The sequence below is a fragment of the Papaver somniferum genome, unplaced genomic scaffold (genome assembly GCF_003573695.1).
Source record: "Papaver somniferum cultivar HN1 unplaced genomic scaffold, ASM357369v1 unplaced-scaffold_115, whole genome shotgun sequence".
Taxonomy (NCBI): domain Eukaryota; kingdom Viridiplantae; phylum Streptophyta; class Magnoliopsida; order Ranunculales; family Papaveraceae; genus Papaver; species Papaver somniferum.
The window spans coordinates 292,702-308,710 of NW_020620492.1; the positions used below are offsets into that span (position 1 = coordinate 292,702).

Consider the following 16,009-nt stretch of genomic DNA (forward strand, 5'->3'; position numbering starts at 1 on the left):
TGCTCAAGATAAAATACCCCGATTCGTCAGTCTCCTTATGTATTAGTATTTAACAGAGGGAGCTTGTAATAACCAGATATCATGACTGACAACTGCCGTCGATGCAGCAGATATTAACAAGTATGATATAATCTGCAAAGTTAGCCATAAACAAACAAAAATAAGAAAAACAGTCCCCTTGTAAAACTAGACCAGATATTCACATTCAACAATGTCTCCATTTCTAACCAGATCTCCAAAAAAAATTGATAAATCCAGTGGTGCGCTCATCAAACAGAGATTTTCCGGTGGTTAACTGATGATTTTGCGTGCAACTTGAAAACCTGTGTATACTGTGGAAATGATGTCAATGGCGAACATGTACCTGCACCTCGAAATTCCAAAACCCCGTGAGTCCATGATTGGCATGACACATATTAAGAGCAACCGATGTAATGAAATGAAAAAATATAAAGTACTTACAGAGTTTGAGTTTGTTTAAACTCACATACTTGGTCCTAAAGTTTAGGCTTGTTTTGAAGTCGGTCATTGGGTGTAGTCGGTCATTGAGTCCTGGTTTATAGGATACTCAATTGGAGACGGCTAATTTGATCCTAGTTTTTAGGAAACTCAATGTATAGGAGACCTAATAACTAGTATAAATAGCCTATTAGAGAAAGTAAAAAAAACACACCAAAAAAATTCTTCTAGGGTTTAGTTTATATGTTATCTTCGACCATAATATATAAATCTCTTATTTTTTCCTAGGATTCAACTTCGTTAAATTCTCGTCTCTTTTTTTTCCTAGTGTTCTTTGTAATATTTAGAGTATCACTGTGTAGCTGTGCAAATCGCTTCCGCATGGTTTTAGCCCAACACGAATGGGGAGATATAATAATGAAATGAAAACTGGATTTGATTTAGATAAGATTACTTGAGTTTTTCGTGATGATGAAGGTATCCAGTGAGCTTTATTATGATGATGAACAAAGATGATATTGAGAATACAAAAGCTGCAACAGCCAATATTAATCTTCCTTTCTTGGATAAATCTTTGTTCTTTGATCCTCTCACGTCGCCACTCTCGATGTCAGTCAGAGGGTTTGCAGTTACATGTTCTAATACTTCGACGGATAATTGTGCAAGTCTTTGTTGAAAATTTTCCATGGTAAAGGAGATGGACTCTATCTGAGGAAAATACGGAAGAGAGCGAGTTGATGTTTACTTAATGTCTGTATGGAAACAAATCAGTTTGAGAAATTAAAGTTCTTTGGCAAAATAAAAAAAAGAGTATTTGTAATCGCATTTGCATTTGAAGGAATGCAAAATCTACCAACAAACCATTTGGCTTTTTTCTTGTAGCTTATTTCATCTCTTGGGGGTTTGGTTCTGCGGCTTCCGCCCCTTATTTTATGTTTTTCTTTTTTTTAATGAATAAATTTCCCTCTGGTCTTGTTCAAAATGGAAAAATAATGAACCAGTTGCCTTCTTCTTATGAGGACGTGCTAACAATGTCGCATTAAACTAAATAATACATATGTTGGACCACGCAATCCAAAAGTATGAATGCCCTGGACTGCATGCAATCGTAAGTGACTCGGATTTGTTGCCGGGCATCATAAAAACGAAGAAATAAGCCGCTGAATCAGGTTTATACTGGTCAACGGGTCAACATTTGATTAGTAACTACTGGAGTATAAGCTTATTACTTTTTCATGGAATTGAACGCTCTTGAACCCATGCAAGACACAGTCTTAACTCTAACTCAAAGAACAGTGGATTTCATACGAAAGCTATATAGGATCAATGGCTTGAATGACGCGTATTGGACTACACTCTAGAGTACTAGGAGTGTTTTCGTTTTCTCATACAGAAGAGGGAGGGTGACTGCTGATTGCTGAAATAATTACCAGCCTATTTTTAGTTATTACCGATGCAAAAGACTTTGGGTCAAAGCTACAAACTAGTGAAATGCATGCATGGGACATATTTATGGTTAGAACAATTCATTACCCCGCAAATTTTTCTTATCCCAGCATTCAAATCCATTCCAACATTTTCTCAAAAACTAATCTTGTATTTCTCTCTTTGCAACTCAATTCTTCTTCTTTCTTTCCCTTTTCTCTGTAATCCAATCAACCAAGAAAATACAGCTAAGCCAATAAAAAAATGGAGAGCTTTAACTTTGATGAGTCTAGCTGGGTGCATGCACACATGAGGGTCAGGGCCTAGTTGCTAGTACTACAGGTGATCGTGCTGCACACAAAATCGATAGGATATATTATTCAACTGGATAATTGAAGGTTAGAAAAACAGGATGGTTAGTTTTCAGTGTCAAGACAGTAAAGGAATATTCGAGGATGCTACCTTTCCTTTTCTACAACTGCAGATAGGCATTGCTATTTTGCTCACGGGAATCTTAACGTCCTTCTTGGTCATTTGGACCAAATTAAATATGTTTCATCAGCCTTTGTAAGGATTCCTTGTTTTGATTTTTCTTTTTTATCGGCTAAAATTCAAACAAATTCTAGTATATGAATTTACCTCTTTTGCTTACACGAATGAGGCTGTTTCAGGCTGGTATTGCGGTAGGGATCATAGGTCCATTCTTGGGTAGCACGAAATATTTTCAAGCGATAGCGGAGAATTCAGAATGGCTTGGCTTAGTCGAACTTATTTCATTTATTACGTTGACGTGCTTCTCATTCCTTGTTGGAGTGAAAACAGACATGAATATGGTGGTGAATGCAAGAAAAACAACTTACATCATAGGCTTTTCTACTTTCATTTTCCCTCTACTCGTCAATGCAGTTCTGAGTGTCGTGATCATGAAAACCATTACGATGGAAAATGAACTGAGCGATTCTCTCAAATTCATTTCACTGGCGGTATCTACCACTTCTTTCTATGATACGGCTTGTGCCGTCAATGACATGAACCTCCTCAACTCAGAGATAGGTCGTCTAGCCTTGGCCATTTCGATAATCACCGGGTTGTTCAGTTGGGGGTTCGCTTTTGGACTCACCTTAATAGCTGAATTCATGGCAATGAAGCGAAAATTACTGATAATTTCAGTGATAAGTAAATTTGCCTTGTTGATATTCGTCCTATTCATTGTACGTCCAGTAGTTTCGTGGATGAATAGAAAAACTCCAGAAGGAAAAACATTGAGGGAGGGTTATGTTTCCGTGATCATTAGCACTGTCTTGGGAGTTGCATTTTACAGCGAGTTCGTTGGGCAACACGGGATGTTCGGACCACTTATGCTTGGACTGGTGGTACCTGTTGGGACTCCTGTGGGAATAGCTGTTCAAAAAAAGCTCGACTGCTTCGTTACCTATGTGCTCATGCCAACTATTTACATTGTAGCAGGTTATAAAGTACAAAAGTTCGAATCCAAGTTAAGGAATTGGGTAATTGTGGAGTTTATGATATTCTTTGCTTGTTTTTCGAAGATTATTGCAGTAATGTTGTCTTCACTCTACTGCCAGTTTCCTATTCAAGACTCCTTCTTGCTCGGTCTCATATTAAACTGTGCTGGCATATTTTACCTCATATTTTGTATTTCAATGGATAGAGAGAAGGTAATAAGTCGTTTCCTTACTTGAAATTCTTGATATGGTTGGTATTTCCCGGCATATAGTAATTAATTATACCACTCTAATGTATTAACCTTTGGTTCCATGCAGTTTATCGACCAACCAACTTACACGTACATGCTTCTCACAAGTATTTTGATAACGATGGTATGCACACCTATAGTGAAATTTTTTTATGATCCTTCGAGTAGGTACACAAGCTACAAGAGACAAACTATTCAGAACTCTTCTGTCAAGGAAGAGCTTCGAATACTTGCTTGTGTTTACAACCAAGAAAACGTTCCAAGCATCCTCAACTTCCTTGAAGCAACTAATCCAACAAAAGATAGCACTGTGTGCATCTATATCTTGCACCTCGTTGAGCTGATTGGACGCGCAGCTTCCGTCCTCGTTAGACATAAACAAAAGAAAAAGAAAATTACACGCAGTCAAAGCCGTAATACATCAGAAAAAATTATCAATGCCTTCAATCACTTTGCAGAACAGAACCCAGGCTTCTCAATTGGGCAAGCTTACACTGCAGTATCACCGATCGAGGGCATGCATAATGATGTGTGTCACGTAGCAATGGAAACCAGGACACATCTGTTGGTCATACCCTTTGGTGAGTTAGCTGAACATCCTTTTCGCGCAATCAACCAAAGTGTTTTGCATGAGGCACCTTGCTCAGTGGGGATACTCGTTGACCACATAGATGGGGTGAAACCTGTTGTTGATGCTTCCATAAGCAGTTGCCACAGTGTTGCCATGATTTTCATAGGAGGACCCGATGATCGAGAAGCATTAGCATATGGTATGAGAATGGCCGATGATAATCCCAACTTAAAGCTCTCGGTTTTTAGATTCACACATACAAAATTACGTGATGATAAAAATACTAAAAAAGATGACGAATTGATTAATGAGTTGTGGCAAACAATCGAGAACACCGTAAATATTGAGTACATTGAAGAAGCACTAACAGATTGTGCAGATACAGCAAGTAGAATCAAATCCCTGGAAGAGACTTACGACTTCATATTGGTCGGAAGAAGACATGAAGATGATTCGCCAATTTTGCATGGACTCGATGAATGGTGCGTCTACAAAGAACTTGGTGTGGTTGGAGATCTTTTTGCGACATCTAGTTTTCAAGGGGGATTTTCTCTTTTGGTAATGCAACAATAGGTCTTTAGTTAAATTAGTACAAATTCTTTGTCGATACAAGACGAGCATAATGTAGTACAGTCGTTTGCACTTTTGATTTTGACGTCGGATGTAAATGGTTCTAGGTAGGTATGTACAACGCAAGTTGCAGTTAGGTCAATTTTTTATCTTATAGATTTTTTCTTCAAAGATGAAAACAATAAGTTAAACCCGACATTTAACTATTCCAATGCTCATTTCTATCCCCTAATTACACCAACCAAACTATAGATTTTACCGTTGCCAATGTACACTACAACTGCATCAGTCCCTCTACACTACGATATATCATGCGATCATTGTCATTGTCACTATCGACCGGAATCCTCTAACACTCCCAACATAATACTACAAAAATGAACTGTTCCCTATGGACAAGTCATGTGTCTCTTTGCATATAGTAGAGAGGAAGGAGTTTACGTTGTGCACACAATGGCAAGACACTCCGAGGTCACTCCGAGGTCCAAAATTTGTCTTGATATTTTTCGGAATAAGACCGTCTGTAAAAAATGTGTGCACACAGCGAAAACATAAAGACGGATCCAGGGATTAATTAATGAGTTAAGTACAAACCGGAATCGAGTGTCACGTACAATAGTGACCTAGTCACCTTAAGAGATTGTATAAGATTTAATTGCAATAGTCAAAGCTACAAACTAGTGAAATGAATGGGATACTTATGGTTAAATTAATATACATCCCCGCAAATCATTCTTGTCCCAGTAATCAAATCCGTTCCTACATTTTTACTTTGACTTTGAAACCCCTTTTTTTTTGTTTTTTTTTTTTTTTTTGTTTACTGTTCTTATTTTTATCTAATTCAACCATATTGAAAAGCAATCAAGTGAGAGCAAATGGTGAAATTCATAGTAAATAACTTTTAATGAGTCTGGGTAGCACGAGGTAAGGGCCTAGTTACAAAACGTTATTCTAGCGCTCGGTACGCAGAAACAAAAAAAATATTGAACCAGGTTGAAGGTTAGGAAAGCAGGATGAATGATTTCGGATGCCAGAAGCCTACCAAAGAAATGTTTGAGCATGGTTCCTTTTCTTTTGAAATGTTGCAGATTGGCCTTTGTATTTTCTTCATCGGAACCTTCAACTTTTTCCTTCGTCAATTGGACCAGATTAAATATGTTTCATCAGTCTTTGTAATGATTTCTTATTCTGTCATCAAAATGGTATCAATTTATGTAACTCAGATAGTATTTGAAATGTCTTTTGCATGTTTCAGGCTGGTATCGTGATAGGCCCGGTTGTCCTGGGAAGTACAAAAACATTACAAGACCTGTTTCGCGATTCAGGAGGGATGGGCTTAATGGAACTTATCTCCTTCATTGGGTTAGTTTTTTTCAATTTCCTTGTTGGAGTGAAGACGGACATGGATATGATTACGAAAGCAAGTACATCAACTATGGTCATAGGCTGCTGTACTTTCCTCATCCCTTTACTTTTTAATACAGCTATTTTAGCCATTATAAGAAAAACTGTCACGATGGGACAGAATATGAGCGATTCTCTCGGATTCGTTCAACTGACACTATCTTGCTCGTCCTTCTATGATACTGCTTGTGCTGTTGCTGACTTGAACCTCCTCAACTCGGAGATTGGTCGTCTAGGCCTGGCCATTTCGATAATCACTGGATTGAGCAATTGGTTTTTTGATTTTTCACACACCTTATATTTAGAAGCCACTCATTTGAAGCAAAGGACGTTGTTATTGTCGTGGATAAGTAAAATTTTCATTATAACTGCCATTTTATTCATTTTACGGCCAGTGATGTCGTGGATGAATAGAAGTACTCCAGAAGGAAGAACTTTGAAGGAAGGTCATGTTTCTTTCATCCTTCTTAGCGTTATGGAATTTCATTTTTTAGTCAGTTCATTGGCATAGATCCTTCTCTTGGACCACTTATGATTGGGCTAACGGTACCTGTTGGGTCACCTATAGCAGAAGCTGTTCAGAAAAAGCTCGAGTGCTTCGACACCTTTGTGCTCTTGCCGCCATCTTACATAATAGCAGGTTATCGCGTACAGCCATTCAAAGTCATTTGGGAAAGTTTTGTAGTTGTGGAGATAATGATGTTGCTTGCTTACTCTGCAAAGATTATTGTAGTAATATCGGCTTCCCTCTACTTTCGGATGCCTATAGAGGATTCCTTGTGTCTCGCTCTCCTTTTAAACTGCGACGGGATATTCTACATGTTGTATTTAATGGCCATGGTTGAAGCAGAGGTTAGTTACATAGTATAAGCACTTAGCATCTGATATATATACCACTAATATTTTAACTTTATATTTTAACTTTAACGTTTGATTGCAGTTGATGAGTCAACAAACTTACACAATAATGATCTTCACAAATCTATTGATAACAATGGTAACTACGCCGATAGTGAAACATCTATATCATCCTTCGAGGAGGTACGCGGGCTACAAGAGACAAACCATCCTAAATTCTGCTGTCAACAGTGAGCTGCGCATACTGGCTTGTGTTTACAATCAAGAAAACGTCCCCAGCATCCTCAATTTCCTTGAAGCCACTAATCCAATTACCAAAGAAAGCTTTGTATGTATATATGTTTTGCACCTCGTTGAGCTAGTTGGTCGTGCAACTTCCCTCCTCATTGAACACAGAGAACAAAAGAAAAAACAATTTACACGAGCCAACAGCCGTAATTCTTCAGATAAAATTATAAATGCCTTCCACCAGTTCGAACAACAGAATGAAGGATACACAATAGGGCAATGTTTCACTGCAATATCACCGTTCTCAAGTATGGATAACGACGTATCTCAGATAGCAATGAAAAAGAGGACGAATCTGGTGACCATACCTTTCAGTGAGTTAGACGAACATCTTTATCGGACGGTCAACCGAAATATTTTACAAAAACCACCTTGCTCAGTTGGGATACTCTTTGACCACAAAAATAGTTCTGGAGCTGCTATTGATGTTTCCATGAGTTTGCATAATATTGCCATGATTTATATCGGAGGTGCTGATGATCGAGAGGCACTAGCATATAGTATGAGAATGGCAGATAAGCCCAATTTACAACTCTCTGTTTTTCGATTCACGCATATAAAGCCAAACCAAAATGCAAAAAAAAAAGATGATGAATTGATAGGTTATTTATGGGACAAAATTATGAACACCGAAAACATTGTTTACAAGGAAGAAGATGTAACAGATTGTGCAGATACAGCAAGTAGAATCAAATGCCTGGAAGACTCTTACGACTTCATAATTGTTGGGAGACGACATGATAGTAGCTCACCAATTTTGCATGGACTTGATGAATGGTGTGTTTTCAAAGAACTTGGTGTGATTGGAGATCTTTTCCGTTTTGGTAATGCAACAGTAGGCGTTTGTAGAAAAATTATTTGTCGATATACAAGTACCAACTGAGGATGAGGAGGATGTTTAGTATAGTCATCTGCACTTTTGATTATGACGTATGTTGATGTAAATGGTTCTAGCTAGGTATGTAATACAACACAACTTGCAGATTAGATCATTTTTTGTTTTTGGTTTTATAGATTTCTTCTTCTAAGATGATTTTATCAAGTTAAACCCGAGATTTATCTTGACAGTTAATCCAACCGTTAGCTGTAAAAACTGTCCTCACTGGACTCATGGCACATCCAACTTAGCGTCACATCCTCAAAAGTGGGTGTAGATTAATGTTGGGGAAAATTGGGAAGATGCCCTATTATGAGGTGCAATGTTGGAAATCTGCCCCAACAATTCCGTCAAAAAACTCAGTTAAGTCACATGTGTGAGTTCACACACACAAAGAAAAAGACAAATATACCCTTCAAAACTCAGGGTTCAGCTCAAAATTCATGATTTAGGATTTAGAGTTCAAAGTTTAAGGTTCAGATGGTGGTGGCGGCGGTTTTGGTGGTGGTTCTAGCGGTGATGATGGTGTTACGCCTGTCACTTAACTGAGTTGTATGTCAAAGTTAACCGAATGAGGCATTTTTCCGATATTTTTAAAGCTGGGGCAGATTTCCAACATTATACCCTATATTGAGGCATTTTCCCAATTTTCCCTTAATGTTATCTTAGTTTTCTTGCTTCAAAAATAGACTCTTCCTTCACTTTTTTCTTATTTGGTTAGATAACGCATTCCTTTCTTGTGCAATGCGGAATGAAGATCTAAGCTTTCAATTGAGTAATAGATTAAACAATCAAATTGGGACGCATTATTTAAGATCGACGGAAGGATATGACACCATTTAGCTCATGTAATTGTCGATCACATCTCTGTACTATCCTTCCTAATTACAAAACAAACTTCAGTTTTGAGCATTGGCAGTACACCACAACTATATCAGTCCATCTGCACTAGGACCATGTAATCATGTCATTGTGAATATAGACGAGAATCCTCTGAGAAAAAGTGAACATTCAATTTACTTAAAATATGTGCATACTGTTGGAACAATATTTATTAATTATTATTTTAATGTGTTTAACTAAATAAAATTAATTTATTGTTTTATTTGTGAATGAAAAACTTATTAGTCCCACATTGTGGAGTTTCCACTTTTTAGTTGTTTTAAGAGATTATATAAGCTTTTTAGTCCCACATCGGGGAATTCCTCTTCTTAAATTGTTTTATTCCATTATATAAAGAAATTCACTACTTTTGTAAAATCATGGGAAAGGGGTTGCTCTATATTTTAGAGGGACCCCTAAGGAAAAATATTTTATAGCGTTTTTTTTTAAGCATTTGCGATTTTCCTTAACGGTTTTTTCGGAGTTGCCAAGCTCAAGTTGAGCATATACTACTGTATTAGGGTGTTTTATCCTGGAGATATCCGTCTTGTGAGGGCTATAGCATCACTCTTGAGTGTAGCCGGGCGCTAATGTCTTAAGGACAGCGTGTTGAACACGTGACTCACTCTGTTTTCCAAAGTTTTGCCTTGTTGCTGTTGCGGAGATACGGGGAGCTTGTTCGTTTCGTCAAAGCAATCACTTCCATTATAAAGGAGCTAAGTATCAATAACTTTTGCTTATTTGATTTTTCTTTGTTTTTGATTATTTCACCCAACAATCTTAAGACATTAGTATTTGTAATAATCGAAAACGATTGATTGGTTTGTGAATCATGGATGTTAATTGTGGAGTGAAAAACAAAAACGAATTTCTAGTCAGCTGTAGAGTTTCAATTTTATCTTTTAATCTAGAAGTAATTTCGATGAACCATTTTGACACAACGTAGTCGACATCCTGATAGTTACCCGCGTAAAATTTCAGAATTTTTGGAGTTGTAAAAGTATTTTTTTGATATTTTACAAAACAGAAAAACGTTTCTGAAAAATTCTGACGAGCAGAAAATTGTTGTTAACTAAATTAATTTTTGTGGGGTAACCATGAGTTTTTTGAAACGCTGATTCAAACGAAGTTTGTATATAGATGTTATCTTCAAAACTCATATTTTACTTTCTGATTTGGAATTGTGATTTGTGAATAAAGGTGTCATCTCCGAGGGACATGGCTAATATCCGCATGTGGTTGGAAACAAATCTTCCAAAGATGGCAAAGGTGAGAACATCGAACGCAACTCTAAGCATGGTCTTCATGATAAAGGTATATTTCGTAAACCTGAATCCGGAATTACTTTAGTTAAGGGTGAGTGTTATGTTTGTAAAATTCCTGGCCACGCGGCAGTAAATTGTAGACAACATAAAAACCTTAATAAGTAGAAAGTTAATGCTAATTTAGTTGAAACAAACTAGAACGAGTTTGGTGGCATGATGTCGGAAGTTATTTTAATAACCAATGTGAGAGACCAGTAGGTGGACTCTGGAGCCACCAAGAATGTTTGTTGAAACAGAGACCTGTTCACCTCCTATCATAGGATAGGGGATGTCGAGAAACTCTTATTGAGTAACTCATATGCAATAGAGGTTGCATAAAAGGAAAAGGTCGAGCAGAAGCTCATATCTGTAATATTCTCACATTGAATGAAGTTTTCATGTTCCGAGCATATGCGAAAATCTTGTATCTTGTTCTGTTGTAGATGGAAAAATATTTAAGATCTTAATTGAATCTGGAAAACTTGTTGTAACTAGGCAGTGATTTTTTAAGCAAGAGTTATAGGACTTTGGGTCTATATAAGCTTAACGGAAAAACTGATGATGTGAACGTAGTTGATTCTTGTGATATCTTTGTGTGATTGATTGTTTTACGTGGTAGACTTGGAACCGTAAACTTATAAGTCAATGCTTAACTGGCTAGCATAGGCTTCGTACCCAAATTTAGTTTGGATTTTGAACACAAAAGTGAAATCTGTGAAGAATCAAAATATGCTATAAAATCTTTTAGCACAAATGTTCAGAGTAATTCTAAGCCTTTAGAATTAATTCAGTTAGGCCTAGTTGACATGAGTTCAACCCAAAACCACTGTGGTAAAAGATGGTTATAACTTCCGTAGATGATTGTACGAGGTACTATCTTGTATACTTGCTTAGGATAAGGATGACGCCTTAGAAGCCTTAAGATGTATAAACTTGAAGTTGGAAACCAATTAGAAGACTTGAACATAACAACTGTATCATTAAGGAGATGATAATTTCCATGTTGATTAGTTCAGGATTACCTGCGGCCTTGTGGGGGGAGGCAGTCCTCTTAACTAGTATATCCTGAATAAAGTACCCTTTTAAGAATCAGATGAAACTCCATATGGTTTATGGAACGGTAGATGACCTTCTTATGAATGTGTCAAAGTGTGGGGGCGTTTGACTAAGATTGTAATTCCTCTTCCTAAAAGAACTAGATTGAAACCAAAAATGTTGATTGTGTTTTCGTATAGGGTATATTGAGTATACTTCTACAAATAGATTTTTGGTTGTGTGTTCTGATTTTTTCTGACATTGGTGTGAATATTATTACGGAATCTAGGGATGCTGAGTTCTTTGAACATGTTTATTCTAAACCTGTACCTCATTAGAGATGTGTTGTTGATCCCCTAGATTTATTTTCAAATAATCTGTATTTTAATCGACAAATGCATGAATCCTTCTGAACCAAATTAAAGGCAATATTCCTAAAATAGTGGGTCTTAATTAGCATCTTATCACAAATAAATTATTTAAGGGATCATTTTTGTTCAATGGATTGCAAAAACAAGAATCTTGTTACAAGATAACTTAGGCTATGGAGTATTCAAATGTTAGTCTTATTGTGTTCTTGGTCCTAATCTCATCACGGAAAGACAATTTGTATACGGAGAAGAAGCAAGTGTATGGAAAAGAGAACAGAAGATTTGGAACTGGAAAAACAACTAAAAATTCTAAACAAAAAGCCAATCAAAACTATTATGATAGGTGTTATGTTAATCTCCCTCTTTTGTATTCATCTTAATATTTTCTTTAGACTTTGGTTATTCATAAACTTGGTTTTTGCTAATATATTTCCTTGGTATGCTCTCAGACCAAATTTGGAGATACAGTAGATTGCATCGACATTTATAAGAAACCTGCGTTTGATCATCCGTTGCTCAAAGATCATAAAATACAAATGGTTTCAAGTTTAATTCCAGAAGAAACGACTAACATAAACGTTTCATCATCTATTTTTAGGAGCTTAAATATTGATAACGGGTTTCAAAATGAAAGATGTCCACCAAAAACGGTACCTATCCGCAGGATAAAAAGGAAGATTTAATTAATGCTCGAAAGCTTTTGCAAAATAGGATTCCAATCGATCCAAGCGCTTACACTCTCTCGCTTATGGACATCCGTGTAAGCATTGTACTTAGATCACTTTTGTGCATGATCGCACTTTTTATCTGTTGGATTTTACATGCCCATGCAAATTCTCGTTTCAAACTTTTCAAAATTATTTTATACACTCATATTTTGCTTTTCCATCTCATTTTTTTGGACCTATAGTTGACCTGAAAAGTTCCTCCTGGAAAAACACAAAATCATATCCTTTTAATCGTGGATGTAAACTCGTATGATTCCAATATCATATCATAGGGATCATAATTGGTTATTTGAGCTGCATCCTACGTGGTTTAAAATTAATGGATTCAGAACCGATAATAAACCCGGATAAAACATTTAAATTTCTTAATAAAGTTTCTTAATGTTTCTCTTAAATCAAATACTATATTTTAATTTAAAGTTATTTATTAATGGTCTAGTTAGTGAATATTAAATGTAAAAGAATAGAAAAGAGTTAAGCTCGCGACCATAATTAAGTACTTTTAGTAAAATTACACTTGCATATATTCCGTTACTTGGTACTTCACAAGTTTTGATATGGCTTAAAAAAATAGTTTTGATGGAACTAACCATAAACCAGAAAAATCACCATTAATGTGGGATTAAAATATTGTTTGGTTATTTATTGATGTAATATACTTTTACTAAGAAAATTTGGTTTGGCACTTATAAGATACGTTGTATTTTTTGGTGGTTATAGGTTGTCTCTATTGTAGAATTTAGCGAAACGAAGGCATTTTTTGGAGCTTCAGCTCATATAAGTGTACATGGGCTTGAACTAGATAACAACTAGTTCAGCACTGCACAAATTTGGATCAAAAATGGTCCAGATGAAGAAATAAATAGCATTGAATTTGGTTGGATGATAAGTCATCTATTTACTATACTGATTTGTGTTATCTTCTATTAATAATATTTTTCGCTTACTTTGAGGTATATCCTGTAGTCTTCGGCGATAACCACACTCGACTATTTGGTTATTGGACGGTATATTTGGACCTTAACATGGTTTTTTTCTAATTTTATTCTATGAATTTAATATACATGGTGTATATTTTTCTACTAATTCAATATACATGGTTTTCTTTTAGAAATTAATACACAGATTTTATGCATCCTGATGCTAATATTAAAATGCTGACGCTAATGGGTTGAGATCAAATCCTGAATTCTTACATACTAATTGAATCCTGAATTCTCACACAGTAATTAATTTTTAAATCCTAAATGACAGGCAGACATCAAAACAAACAGGTTGCTTCAACGTGCTTGTTCTGGGTTTGTTCAAGTTGACAATGATGTATCTCTTGGTGCAGTTTAGAACCATTATCAGTCTATGGAAAAGATGCATGGGCGCTGCATGTCAAAGTATACCGTGTAAGTATGACCTTTACATTAAGAATTTTAGTAAGTAGAAGTTTTGTAACAACTTAATGGGATGATTTTTTATAGGTTCTTCCTTATAAAATGCATGAAGAGATTTTCTTAGATTGTCTTATTATAAATATATTGACAGGACCCACAGACTGGTAACTGGTGGTTGATTACTACCAGAACTATAGGATATTGGCCAAAAAGAAATTTTACACATTTAACAAACAATGCTTCAGTTTTACGATATGGAGGGGTTGCAGGGGCTAACCTCAAACACCATCTCCGCCGATGGGAAATGGGTATTTACCTCAACTTGAAGATTATTTGGAAACGGCATTTATGAGGAAAATGAAGTACATTGATGAAAAAGGCCAATCTGTTAACCTAAACCCCTATGGAGTACCAATCAAGCATGATGCGACGTTAGATTGCTACAACATTTGTTTGCTGGTAATATAGGAGGGGATTGGGAGATAACGACGGCGTTTGGAGGACCTGGTGGTATGTCCTTATATTCCCTATGAAGTACCAATCAAGCTTGATACGATGTTAGATTTCTATAACATTTTGTTTGCTGGTAATATAAGAGGGGATTGGAAGATAACGACGGCGTTTGGAGGAACAGGTGGTATGTGTCCCTAAAATATTAATGCTGCATAAATAATATTTAAGTGTCGCAATTTCTTGTATTCAAAAATATTTGGTTGTTTCAAATGTTATTTTTGGATATACAAATTTGTTGTGAAGAGATCAGAGAAATGTTACATGCTTAGCTAAAGTTCCGTGTCGGGTTTTTTTTATTTTCATAAAAACGAAGTTTTTGTTCCTAATATATCCTAGAGTAGAAGTGTAAATTGGATTGTGCCTGCACGAGCACAGTCCAGCACGGAACGTTAAAATTTGAGCACAGCCCAACCCTGCACGTGACTGAGCACCGCACGGCACAACATGTTAATTTATTGGGACGGGATGAATTTGACTAATCAGTACAGTGACCCAGCACAGCACGTAACATGGATAAGCACATGACACGATACACACACACGTTAAAAAATCACGTCATAGTTGGTATAAAACGTTACACTACATGGTACAATACATCACATTTTGTGTATATTTCACAAAAGACATTATTCTAGCCAATTATGTTATATTGACTTATTTTCATAATAACACATTAATATCTAAATATTTGGAAAGTATTTATATTGAAAAATAAAAATAAATGTGCCCGGCAAAGCACAATACAACACGGCACAACACGCTTATTTAAGAAGCTAAGATGAGTCAGATTAGACTGCTACGTACCTTAACTGATGTAATCCATCGAAATTTTTGGTACAAGCCATAATAATGAATGAAACTACCGAGAACACTAAAGCTGCAACCCTCAGAATCAAACTTACTTTCTCACTCTTTCCTGGCCTCGCAGCCGGAATTGCTTGACCACCAGACTCCATGTCTGTCCGAGGGTTGGCCGATGGTGCAGAAGGTTTTGTTTCTTTGTAGTTCTCCATTGTTGACTCTGATATACCGATCAAACTAATATTAAGAGGTATTGGGATGAATTTGAGCCGAGGAAAGAGATCAGTAGTGTTTGTATGTTAAGATGGGAGTGTAAAGAGGTTTTAATAGTATTTGTTTCTTTGACAACTTAAAGTTATGTTTGACTAGTACTCTTTGATTAGAACCAGTTTTCTTACTACTATACAAAAAATTGCGGCCAATGAGGTCCCATGAAAGAAACTATGGAGGTCGGAAGTTTAAACTAAACTTCTAAATAGTTGCTTTGGTCAACCAAAGCCTTCTTTAGTCGATAAGCATGCATGCACACTCATTCTAATACAAAAAAAAGAAAAGCTAGTTCGTACCAAGTTGGGTTGAAAGCGATGAATTCTTATGCGTGTACGAAAATGAAGCGCGTTAATATATCATCAACTTGTAATTGCTAAGATATGATTTGGAGAGTCTACGGGTGAACCTACTTATCCATCACTTTTCAAACAATCAAGACCACTTCTTCCCTATTTTCAACATTCTCCGTAATTTTGTGATGATAAGCGAAGAATTTAACCTTTGACATAAAAATAAATATATTTTAAAAAATAGGAAGTGTGAACCTAGCC

The 16,009-nt window shown here is 36.2% G+C and overlaps 2 protein-coding genes across 2 annotated transcripts; both read left to right on the plus strand.

The window, feature by feature from the left end:
- Positions 1-2,418: 2,418 nt before the first annotated feature.
- On the plus strand, positions 2,419-4,876 carry LOC113328990 (cation/H(+) antiporter 15-like). The gene is made up of 3 exons (XM_026575969.1): positions 2,419-2,451; positions 2,556-3,563; positions 3,669-4,876. The coding sequence occupies exons 2-3, from the start codon at positions 2,709-2,711 to the stop codon at positions 4,743-4,745; spliced, it is 1,932 nt and encodes a 643-aa protein (XP_026431754.1). The 5' UTR covers positions 2,419-2,451; positions 2,556-2,708; the 3' UTR covers positions 4,746-4,876.
- A 1,361-nt stretch (positions 4,877-6,237) lies between these two features.
- Positions 6,238-8,245, plus strand: LOC113329021 (cation/H(+) antiporter 14-like). The gene is made up of 2 exons (XM_026575991.1): positions 6,238-6,998; positions 7,087-8,245. Exons 1-2 carry the CDS (start codon positions 6,678-6,680, stop codon positions 8,173-8,175), a joined length of 1,410 nt encoding a protein of 469 aa, XP_026431776.1. The 5' UTR covers positions 6,238-6,677; the 3' UTR covers positions 8,176-8,245.
- Positions 8,246-16,009: the final 7,764 nt, after the last annotated feature.